The sequence below is a fragment of the Centruroides vittatus genome, unplaced genomic scaffold, assembly GCF_030686945.1.
Source record: "Centruroides vittatus isolate TY-2023 unplaced genomic scaffold, ASM3068694v2 contig_890, whole genome shotgun sequence".
Taxonomy (NCBI): domain Eukaryota; kingdom Metazoa; phylum Arthropoda; class Arachnida; order Scorpiones; family Buthidae; genus Centruroides; species Centruroides vittatus.
This window is the reverse complement of record NW_027122581.1, coordinates 832,293-845,296: the sequence shown is the minus strand read 5'-3', so window position 1 is coordinate 845,296 and position 13,004 is coordinate 832,293. Positions and strand designations below refer to the sequence as shown.

The 13,004-nt window shown below is 28.4% G+C and overlaps 1 protein-coding gene across 2 annotated transcripts in view; it reads right to left on the bottom strand.

The window, feature by feature from the left end:
• Positions 1-3,155: 3,155 nt before the first annotated feature.
• Positions 3,156-13,004, bottom strand: part of LOC136983886 (glutamate receptor ionotropic, NMDA 3A-like) — a 64,906-nt gene continuing 55,057 nt past the window's right edge. For both annotated transcript variants that reach the window (XM_067280762.1, XM_067280763.1), the window contains exons 6-9: positions 5,658-5,954; positions 5,409-5,528; positions 5,255-5,328; positions 3,156-5,174 (exon numbers count right to left, since the gene is read on the bottom strand). In XM_067280762.1, coding sequence (XP_067136863.1) covers positions 4,508-5,174; positions 5,255-5,328; positions 5,409-5,528; positions 5,658-5,954 — 1,158 coding nt within the window. In that variant the 3' untranslated portion in view covers positions 3,156-4,507. The remainder of the gene's footprint in view (positions 5,175-5,254; positions 5,329-5,408; positions 5,529-5,657; positions 5,955-13,004) is intronic.

The following is a 13,004-nucleotide window of genomic DNA, read 5'->3' as shown; positions in this document are numbered from 1 at the left end:
ACTTTTACTTGCATTTTCAACTATTGGCAATTTTTATTATATTCAACCAATTAATAAATAAATAAAATCTCCGTCCATACATAGAACGAATTAATCAGAAGTATTCAAATGTAAAATTTGGTTATTTATTTTAACAAAGTATTCATACAACAAATATATTTAAAAAAATTTTTAAAACTGAAGAATAATCAAAGTCGACCGAAGTAACAAAATTAACTTGGTCGTTTTGAATGTAATTTAATTTGTTTTGGTTGAAAATGTTTTTATATAAATTGTATTGAACTGTAGTAGAAAATATTTAAAATTAAATAAATATATTTCATTAAAAAGTAAAATAAAATGGATTTTAGTTGAGTTTAATATAATAAAGAACAGATTTGAGAGTTTGTTACGTCGAAAATGTTTTATTATAGAAGCACATTGTATTTATTCATTTATTGCTGTTAGTATTTTTTTTCATTTTAACTTATTTTGTTGTCCTTTCAATTAGTGAAAAGCATTATTATATAAGTAAAATGTTATCTTTTGATTATAAATATATATTTTTGTCTTGTAAGCATAATTTATGTATAAATCATTTGTTATATGCTGTTTTAAATTATTCCTATTTTAATAATAAAACATTGTATTGTATCATTATAATTTATATAAATTAAAAATGTATTATAAATTTTACTAGATGATTTTTTCATTTTCTTTCTTATAATCTAATATTAATTCTGTTATTTATATTTAATTACGTTACTTATAGTTAATGTATAAGAAAATTGGTAATTTGAAATGATTTTAAATAAATATTTAATATTAAAAATGGAAAAAATTATAATTTACTCGAATTATTTATTTTCTTAAATTCTATTCCGTGGACGTTAAGAGGACCTTTCTTTGAGTCCGTGGCAGATTAACTGGGCGATAAAGAATGGGAATCCAAACGTGTCCGTGTCAGATAATCCATAAAAATATCCGAGGATACGAGCCGGACTATAATCCGCATCTTCCGGATTGGCAGGCCATCCATACCTTTTAAGTCATCTGGCCATCGAGTGGTTTTGAGTGCTTATAATTAGTTTTAGTAATTGTTTTTTGCAAATGAAAATATAACTTTAAGTTTATTTTTTTTTAAAATTGAATATAAAGTTATATTTTCATTGGCATCTTATCGAAGTATAAGGAAATCAAAAAGTTGGATTTTATTATAAACATTTTTGACCTATAGTTTGACAGACATTAGTTAACTCAACATGACTCAAATGAAGATTGTCCTATGATTGGAGTCTAAACTCTATCGGACCATTGTTCATTTAGAAATATTTCTACAGTGAGTTTGAATGTTTATCTTTGTTTAAGCTATTTGTTATTTAATTGTTTAAGAGTATTAAATGAAAGATTATTTGTTGTTTTGATAATGCAGGTATACATTATCAAAGTACTTATATATAATATATAGATATACACTTAAACTCTATACTCTATTCCTGAACTTTTTATCAAGCAACTTGCAAATGAACAAGTTATTACAGTAAAATTGAATTTTTAAAAATTTGTAATGAAAAGTTGTGCTTTTATTGATCTTTTGATTGTAGCATTAATCTTTTTAGCATAAAAAATTTTTAGATCATAAGAATGTTGTAAGTATTGATTTAGTTTCCTATAATTTAGAAACATTTCTGGTTATTAGAAAATATTCAGAACACATTACTGTAGATGAAAAATATTTTTCTTTAGTAGTTATTTGCAAATTTGTTTGATAAAGTAAAATTTTCTGGTTTTATAGAAATTAAAAACATTCTTTTAATGGAATTTTAAATCTCGTAAATAGTTTAAAAAAATTATTTATAATTAATTAAAATGATTAAATAAATCATTTGAAATGAAAAAGAAAATTATTTTTTCTTCTCTATGTGAAATAAATATACTGCAATGCAATATTTAATAGAGCAAGGTTTTGATTTTTAATTTTTTTTTTCCGCAAATGAAAATTAATCTTAATAAATCTCCAGGTTTGATGGTTCTTTTCGGGTAATCTCGATATAATAAAATTCAAATAGTTTATTTAAAATGAAAGGGAAACATTTCAATGCAACATTTACAACATTTTTTACAATGTAAATATTGTATTGTAATATTGTAATTGTATAATACGATATTGTAAAAAAAACAATGTTTACAATGAAATTTAATAAATACGAGAGAAGAATTTCGTATTTACAGAATACTTTTTCTTATAATGATTAAATTAATTTTTTATTTTATTTTTGTGAATCTTCCAACGCGTTTTAAACTTTTCAACTCAAAATTTGCATATTTCTAAATATGCAAATTTTGAATTGATTTTTAAAATAACAAACGACTGTATTTGTTTATTTATTTTTCTTTAAGAAAATTCGTTTATTTTATTTTCGCATTAAAATAAATCATTTGAACTTTTCTTTTACGGACAATTCATGCGAATTTTTTTTATTTTTGCTCCTCTTCCTCCTTGCGTTTCTTTTCTGGTGCGCGAATTAGATTGGGAATTGCATATATTTATTCATTTTAAAACGACTTTAACGTAATAATTAGATCATTAAATACGAATCGAGACTGATTTATCGCGCAATTATCTACAAATGGCGATTCCCAAAAGATTGAATTTCTCATCACGTGATCGGCCCGAATGTATACATTTTCCACCGATAATGTACCACCTACCGGTGGCTTTTAAATTAATCGAGAGAAATGATCGATGATCGAATTTTGAAACCTGACATTTTTTTTAAAGAGGAGGAGAAATTTATTTTGTCGTTTCATTTAAATTAAGCCTATTATAAATCAATTACGTTATTTATGTAACCAATAAGGCAATAATGAGAAAATTAGTTGTTCCATTAAACGTCAGATGGCATTAGTTAGGGGGAATGAGATATTTATGACGCGATGTTTTAATATAATTAACCTTTTTTTATATCGTTTTTAATTAATTTATTATTTTTAAAAATATGATCCGTTAATTAAGATGATCCCGATGCAATATTTTAATCATAAACAATCATAACTGTTTTGAACGTGAGGAAGCGTTAGTGGCGCTTAATATCTCTTAATAAAACGTCATTTCTGTATGTATAAATACCATTATTATTACGTCATATCCGCTTATTAAAAAAAATTGGAATCAGAAACAGATCGAAAATATTCCTTTTTATTTTGAATAAACAACAGGGCAATTAACAACATATCTCCAGTGCCATGTTATAATATATATATATATATTTATATAATATTTATACTGTATATAGTATATTAATACCTTTTTTTTTTAATATCACACGATTGTTTTGATCAGTTTTCCCCCCTCAATTCAAAATCAGATATCTCTAAATCATATTTTAGATCTAAAAAAAGGGATGAAAATAAATCACACACACAAATATATATATATATATAATACAGTATATACTGGCTAAAATTGCAAGATAATGGGCATTCTATCAGTAGGTAAGATATTTTATCAAAAAATTGCATCATTAATGATGTGCATAGTAATAATACTTCTTCCTCTATCGCATGGATTTATGGTTTTTTTTTTAAATGTATTTTCTGGCACCAAATTTCCTCAGACACAAATACACAAAGAGAGACGATAGATAAATATTTAGAAGAGAGAATAGTATCTAAGCCCCCTTATTTATATAATGGCAGTTAAAAGGGCAAATACTATATTAGCAAGAATGATGCTAAATCCTAATTCTAAAAGTAATCCCTATCGACAGTTCAATGGACAATTAACCTCATTTACAAACTATTAGAACGGAAGGTATTTATTTATTTTATTATATTATTATTATTATTATTATTTAAATTTTTTTGATTTTTCTGCGTTGCTAGTGCACACTTTTCTGGAAAGAAAATATTATTATTTATCCTCTCTTAAAAAAATTACATTCTTTTCTATACAGTATATATATCTGGAGACCATCTTTTTATATAGTTCTTAAACAGTTAAATTTACACAATTTGAATCACAGTATATGAAGAATATTTTCTTTAAAATTATTAATTTTTAATCTACTTTCCTAAAATTTTCAAGGCATTTATCTATTTATATAATAATTATACTATTAACAACCAGTTTTTATACAGGGGAAACTTGACCACAAATTTAAAATAATTTATATTTGTTTCTAATGTTGGTAAGATGGTCTCCTGTATAGCTAAACTTTTTTTTTTTTCTATAATCAATTCTATGGGAAGTAACTAAAGCAGGAAATAATAATAATGAAAAGTATAAACAATAGCACACTCAAATCTAACAATTTCTGTCTAAGAAATGATCTAGATCCCAGATTAGTGGAAACATTTCAAAATCTAAAAACCAAACTATTGTTTTTAAGAGGTATAAATACTGGTCTCAATACTTTGTTAAGAATCTTATTATTGAGAATAATGGAACCGCATGGAAGTCGATTTGCAACACATCAATGTTGATTGTAGTTAGAAGTTGATTTGACCTATTAACGAACTAATGAATTCATGGTGGCTTAAGTAAAGTTTTTTGTATAAAAGCCAACTTTTCTTCTAATGCCTTTTTCTCTCTCAATACTTCCCTTAAACGATTCAACAGGACCCTTTCGGATGCTTGCCAAAGGCAGATGATCTCTTCTTTGGTCATTGAATAAAGTCTTAATTCGTTGATTTCTTTGCTGCGCTGTTTTAAAGGCTTCTTATGTTTTTCATTAACGTATTCATCTCTATTAAAAGAAGTTTTTTTAAGAATTCTTAAGTCTTCTAAAGACGACACGCGACACTTTTTACGTATTAATCGTGTCCTTTGAGGCTCTTCCGAATGAAGAGTGCTAAGATCTTCGAAACTGAAACTGAAACCGTGCCATTCCGAAGGAGAAGTATCGTTAGAAGTCGAGGAATTTGACGGAGTTAACAAATTGTCGTCGTACTCCAATGAATAGGAACTAACTATGTTACTTCTATATGCCTCTGCTACTATATTTCTCATTTTAGGCGAAGGCTTGTGAACGTCCACTTGTTTGAGCTTCGGAATCGAATCGTTGTGATGTACAATGAGTGCGTCCCGATTATCTAAGGTTTTGGGTTCAGTAGTGTGAGTCTGGATACCCAAACGTGGTTGTTGGTCCATTCGCGTGGCACCGATTTTTATTTCGTGTTGCTGCTGACGGACTCTGTATAAAAATACAGCAAAATTAATTAAAACGCACGACATCTACAGTATGATAATTCGTATAATAAAAATTGAACGTACACCTTGCGTATTTCTTGAATCATCTCGAAAAACTGAGATTTGCTTTTTCTTCTCCTGGCTTCCTCCTTCGCTTTCTATAAAAGAATACGAGAAATTGTAGAAGCGATTGATACTTTTGATGAAATTTTAATTAATTAAAAGCGATTAAACATACTCTTTTAACACTTTTTTGGAAGAGGCTGAAAATTTGTCCTTCTCTGAGATTTGTAGCAATTTCTTTGGCGGAGTGGTGAGGAGATACTAATTCAACTGTATTGATAAAACGATACAATTTCTGTGGAAAAAAAGACAACTTAAATTGTTCATTGGTGCTGTAAAGAAAGAAAAAGAATAAAAGCTACCTTCTACTTTAAATATATAAAAAAAAATTTAGATATAATTAAAAATAACAAATAATACTTACTTGACTGAAAAACATTAGATTTAAATTTTTCCATATACATTCGTCAGGTTTTTTTCGAAGAATAGGCAAAGCATATTTGAAGACCATGTGTTCGATGAAGAGTATCAGAATTCCTACTAAATGCCCAACGCCCAACATAATAAAGACACCAGCCACAGCTCCAACTCCCAAGGGTTTTGGTTTGTTTAATCTGTGGACAGAGTCGTTGAAACATGGGACTCTTCCGTACCATTTTTTCTGTAATTGATCCAGATATCCGAATTCGTTATAACGAAGAATTAGGTTGGAAATATCATCCTGAAATAATTCTAAATTTAATTCGAATATTCTCAGAATAAGTTATTTATTTTAAAAATATATTTAAAATTAAATTTAAACATGCAATACTTTTCTAAGGTTTAAGGAATAACTTGAAAATAATAAACTTCATATATATTATGTATGGATCCCACGAGAATGTTTTCAATGAAAATGATTAGGCAATGAACAAGCAATTCGCGAATAAAGTAAATCTGCTTTTTATTTCCTGGACGTTAATTCTTCACGTAAGAAATAATGGTTAGAAGTTTCAGAAAAGCCGGGATGAACCGTCAAAAGGACATCCTTCATTGTTTTTATTTTTTGGAAGATTGATGAAGAATTGGAGGACAGTTTTTGTTTTGTCAGAATGATATATAAACACGAATCACACCAGCAACTTAAGAGGCTTATAGAAAGAATGCTGTTAAACCATATCTAAAAATAATCCCGAGTTTACTGCAACTGATTATATTTGTAATACTGTTTTCTTTTATGACTAGAATTAGTTTTTAAAATGCTCCTTGGATTACAGAAAAGTTGAATTATTCATTTTCCGTAGTGATACAGATAAAACGGACTAAGTGTTTAAGAAAAATTCAAATTCAGAGAACCTCGCTTTTAGTAACGTAAATAATTGATTCCTACGAAAACATCGTTAAGAGAGCCGTCGTAAGTCGAACTGTAATTATCTGTAGATCAGCATTGAAGTTTATTTCTAAGAATAAAAACTTCAACTGATACTAAGAAATAAACTTGAACTACATTATACCATATGAACAGGACGGCAGCGTCCCCTCGGGTCAGGTGTAATACCGCCTGTGTTTTTTCGGCTCACAGGAACCTTTGAACCGCGCGAGTGGCCACGTATTTAGAACTTTTACGAGCAAAGAATGGAGGGAAATTTTAGAGGGGCAGGGAAGCCCGGAAGTAACGTTTTATTTACGTCACCTAAATAAGGGATCAGTTTTTCATAGAAAGTCATTTCGGGAGTCATTCCTACTTGGCAGATCGCCCATGTGTTGAGTTGCCATATCTTATCAAACCAGCGGGGGCTGTAAAGCGAGTAAACGTTAAACGATACTCTATTACTAATAATAGAATATATGCATATTTTATACTCAAATTGTTAATATTCGGTATCATTTCCGATAAATTTTTTCAGGTTTAGTTAAACAAAGCTTTATAACATTTATTATGTTAACTTAAAATATAGTGTGTGCTATAACTAAAGAAAATTTGGATGGTCCTAATAGTACAAAAATAAAATCTGGTGAATTAAAATTGGAATTAAAATTAGAAAGCCTCATTTTGTAAAGGTCGATAGAAGTCGAGACGGAAACATTATTTAGTGCAGTTAAAGAGGAATGTGAATATGATTCAGTTTAATCACAAGTTGAGCTCGTTCTTATTACACACACACACACACACACACACACACACATATATATATATATATACATTATTAACCGATCTCTTACGACATTCCTTTTTGAGATCCTCACAAAAGTGCTAAAGAAATGGTATAACTTGTTATAAACTTTTGTTTTCTTAATACACAAGAAATAGAAACAATGAACGAGCAATTATTTATTGTGACATCGTCTCAATGCCGGACTACAATTTTTAATTTATTTAATTTAAAATATATGTTCACCTCAAATTAGTAGTGTCTTGCCTCTGTATGTCATACTCTTACTGTTACAATAGAGTCGTGCCGGTCATCTATTAACTGCTTTCAGGGACAGAGTTATGCATTGAAATAATGCGACTTTTGATTTGCGTCGGACGTTCATATATAATTCATTGGGCCTCTAGCCCATAGTATTTTGATATTTAGTCTCGCATTTTATCTATATAACTCCGTTCTCAAGATTAAAGAAAGACAGGCGGACGGACGACAGTGGGAATTTATAGGCCTACAATTTTTTTCAAATTGCAGCCCAATAATTTGTAGTAAATATTTTTAAGGGCCCGCATAAATATGAGGCCAGGAAAAAGGCTCTGCAGGCCTCTCTTAATAGGATTTGTTAACAAGTAATTATTTCTATTCTGTTTAATAAATAATTAACGAAATTCTATTCAGTAGCATTTATTTTGAAAAATCGATTTTGTTAGAGGAAGTAGCGGGTTAAAAAGTACACTACTAAAAAATTTCATTTTTACAAACCTACGTACAGATTATAGCCTACAGAAAAAGTCGAAGCCTTCGCCACGCTGTATCTGCACACTACGTTCTGAATTTTCTAGTTCACTATAGAAAAAAATAGTCTTGGAAATCGAATTGATTCTTTTAAAAAAATAACTTTATAATATAAATCTGTCATTGTTTTATTTTTGAAATTACTTTGGTATATAGAAATATGCAGTTTCTTTTGCTTGAGATGCGCTTCATTTGTTGTTTTAAAATTCCAGCTTTATAGTATTAATCATTGCTATTTAATTTTTTAAAAGCTAAAAATTATCTAGCAGATTAATTTTACCCACTAAATATTAATAATAATAATATACTAGTGCAAGAAGCCATTTCTATATTATTGAATCGACTAGAAAAATAGCGCATTACACAGCAGGAAAAACGGACATTTTCGTGGGTACTTTCGACGCAAACCAATTTGGTCCACTAGAGAAACCAATTTTTTGTCTGGAATCACAATTTTAAGGAGCCCTCAAATGATTCATCTGTCTATTTGAGGAAAAATAGAACTTGATAAGTGTAATTATTTCAAATAAAAGTATAAGTAATATATTTTAACAAAAACATTAAATATAAGATGGTGTGGGCTCAAAATATATGCTTCTTCGGGCCCGAGGCAAAATAAAAACACGCCACTGCTAGACTTGGTAAATTCAAAAAATTGATTCATAGAGTCAGAAACTATTTTTGTTTTATTTTTAAAAAACCCGTAATTTTCATTACAAATATCTAGCTTAATTACACAGCAGGAAAAACGGACATTTTCGTTAATTTAAATGATTAGGAAAATTAATTTAATGCCTGACAGTTATTTGTATGCATTTTCAGTTAGATGATGATGACTGCAATAGAGAGAGTAATTAGGGTTTTGATATTTAAATGTTCGCTAATAATAAAGAATCAAAAGAAAAGTGAATAAAAACGCGACACTTTCATTGCAAAAATCGAATAGATTCGTGTAGTAAATTTTTACATTTACATGATATTAAATGATCTTTTTGTATAGCACGCACGTTCAGCATTAACAAACAACAAATAGTATCCTTGTCATTAAATTATTTCGAATTTATATAAATACTGTAAGCGTTTTTAGTACAAAATATGTATAGCGCACTAGATTTATTTTCATACACAAAAATAAGAGTAAAAAGTAATAAATATTTTGTATGAAATTGAGTTTTCTGTTTGTAATAATCAATAAAGGTATAGAAATTATTTAGAGAGAAAAAGTGTTTGAAGTAGTTTTTAAATACTTGAGATCTGTCAGATGCAAAGAATATAATGATAAAAAGATTTTCCTTAATTGTAAAGTCATCCTCCTTAAAGCAGGAGCTGTCAGTGGATCTATTGTTAAAATTTGCTATTGAGACAGCGACGTATCTTAGAACCAAAAGTTAATAAGAGTTACAAGAGTACTTCACTTGCAAGTTGTAGATATGCTAATGTTGTTTAAATATCAACGCAATCTACATTATAATTTTTTTTTCCTTGCTTTGGATTGAACATTTGTCATGTAATAAACATTTTACACGTTATTTTTGCAGGTTACCATACTAATATATATAAAAGATACAGAAATTATAATGGAAATTGTAATGTATAATTGAAATAAATATTAAACTGCAATGCATTTATATGTAAATATAGAAAAAGAAACTGAAATTACCTTTTAAAAATAGGAAATAAATTCATTTCAAATAAATCTGCTGACTTTTTTTTTTTTTTTTTTACTAAATTGTAAATTCAGATCTTTCATTTATTAAAATGTTTCTATTCACTCATTGTTTTTAAATAAATGGAATAGAAAATGCAACATAAAACTATACGTGTTCATGCAAATAAGTTAGACAAAAGTCTCTAGCAACAATGTTCCCTTTTTTTTGTGTTTAAACTCTTAAACTACAGATTTTTAATACTGTTAAAAGGGATACAACTATAAATGTTCATAGAACAAACGACTCAGACAGAAAAAATAATTATTCCAAGATTTTTTGTAATCATTTGTAAATAAATACAAATTTTCTCGGAGTTATTCTAATGTAGCAAAATTAAGGGAAATGTAGTTACTTAATATATAAACATCATCAATACTAATTTCAGTTTTTAATTAGAGAATTTATATTTGAACAAAATGAAATTCAAGATAAGAGTTACAGATTGTGATATATAATTTGGTAATTTTAAATATTTTAATTGTTCTCACAACTACAAAAAAAAAAAAAAAAAAAAAAAAAAAGTCTGTTAGATTAATATTTACAAAAATATTTTAAAAATTTCTCTCGAAATTTAAATATTGATTTAATGCGGTATTATTTCTCCGAAAGTACAGTAAATTCATGTTTTGGTAAATTCTATTTTACTTTTCCCACTCTGTTATAAGAGGAAAGTATGGCGATCGGTCAAAAATGACTCCCCAACATTTTTACATTTTTGGACCCAGGGGACCTTGAAACGTCGAGAAATGCAAAAAATTCGGATTCTTTCCTCTCTCTCTCTCTCTCTCTCTCTCTCTGTGTGTGTGTGTGGGCATGATTTTGTTCACCCTCTTTGAAGCTTAATAACTCCTGTGCTTTTTGTCGAAAATTTCTGAAATTTTGCAGGGAAGTTTGTATATTAGGGAATTGATGCTATTAAATTTCGGTGATTAAAGGCGATGGGGATGGGGAGATAAAGGGGGTCGTGTCATATCTCGAGTGGAGTTGGACTAATGAAAATTTTAAAAAGTTTGTTGTTTAATAATATATAATAAAAGATGGCGCCACCAAATGTTGCCGAGAAAGTAAAGCAACTCGTTGCTGGATTTTTTTAAAACAAAATTATTCATTTTTATATTTTTCCTATAAAAATTATTATAGCTAATTTATAAATTAATGTGTTTATATATATATATTAAATATATACTGTATATATCAGGTGTGGGGTGACGCAAAAGTCAATTATCTAAGCTACTGTATTGAGATTAGCTTAACCAGGTTTGAACAATTGCATTTTAATCTGAATAATAACAAAAACACAGTACAGTATATATATAACTCGGTTAGTTGATTTTTGCCACCTTGCTAACTTCACGAAGTATTATTTTTTATATTTTATGTATATTGTATCAATAAAATGCAACTTTCTTTTATAAGCGATAGCTTTAATTTTTACGAGTCTTTTGATATATTGAAAATAATCTTATTAGGTATTGTAATCGGCTTTTGAATACCGTACTTCCTAGTATTTCCGGAGTGTAACAATGAATTGTCCGGAATGCCTTGTAAGTTGGAATCTTTATAGTGTGGGGCCCTCGAGGAATTAAATATATATTACATATGATTGTCAAAGGCCCCTATGCATATGCAAATAAAGCTCTGGTATTCAACAGAGCTTTATTTGCGGAGATTTGGAAAAACTCATAAATTTTGATCTGCTGAGAGAATGATCTTAATATTTAGATATCTCCCTAGTGGCGAGACAATTTTATAATTTGAAATTTTTTTAATGGTTTCTAAAATAATCTTATGCTCTTAACCAAGATTTGCAGCTGTTCCAAACCAGCTCTTAAAATAATCCTCGGTTAACTACCTTCTGGTTCACTTTATATAACTAAAACTATGTGTAAATAAACGTGTGAAAATGCTGTTTGACATTTGTTTCATATGTATTGAGAAGAGCATTACAGCGTTTGAAATAAATGTTTATATTCCACATATAAATTTTATAAAATTTCAGGAAATCGATAAAGGTTGTAAGTTAATCTCCAAATAAAGCTGAAACGTAATTATAAATTTATTTTACAATTAAGAAAATTAAATAACAGCACAAATCTTTTCACATTTTATAGCGTGCAGTTGAAATGACATCAGTTATATTCTGTTATTCAATACATTTAGTTAGGTTTCTATCACAGGAGTTTTCCAAGAATTTGCAAATTCGTGTGTATATTGGGCCACCCAATATATACACGAACCGCTCGAACGAGCCATGAAATTATTTCATAAAAGTTATAATTTAATTTATTGAAATGCTGTAGTTTGTGCACCGAACAAATGAGATTTCATTTTGAACAATTTTTCTAAATAATAAAGTACAGGATGATTCAAAAATTTCGCATTGTTATTCAGTCACTGACAAATCACAGAATATGACCTAAGTGGTTCCATTTAATTGAATGCATTCCTTCTACATGGTAAACGCATCTGATGTCATGTTTGCACATGCATTACAATGCGTCCCTTCATGTGTGTATTTTGTATTACTTACATTTGAACATCACAACAATTTAGTCATTACAATAATCTTCTGTCTTTAGCTTTTATTTCTTATCAAGCGTTTCTAATCCTTTCTTTCGTTCACCACCATCCCCAGTCAATCTATTTTCCTTCAGATCGGCCTTCTTACAATCCTTTCATATTCTTATCGTCTACTCCTATTTCTGCTTCCACAAATATTGGTTTCCTTATCCACAGTTATCCCTCATCATAATACGGCCACAATATTGCAAGCTCTTTCTAAATCCTATTTGATAATTTAGTCTTTGCAATGATTATCTGATTTTTGGGCATTTTTATAGAAGAACTTGGCCTAAAATGACACATCTCACAGAAAATAATAAAAAAAAAACAAATAAATAAACTTTTTTTTCTTAGATAAGGTGTTTAATGATTTATTGATATTACACTGAATAATACTAATAAAAAGAATTGAATAATTCAGATGTTTTATAAAAATAATGATACACTTGAACAAGTTTTTGCATAAATCACACGTAATATTGTTTCTTCTTTTCGTGTGGTCTGTACATTTATATATGTATAAAATATTCCGTGACACGATTCCGTATGATCTCGGGTACGAATTTCGAATTGAAA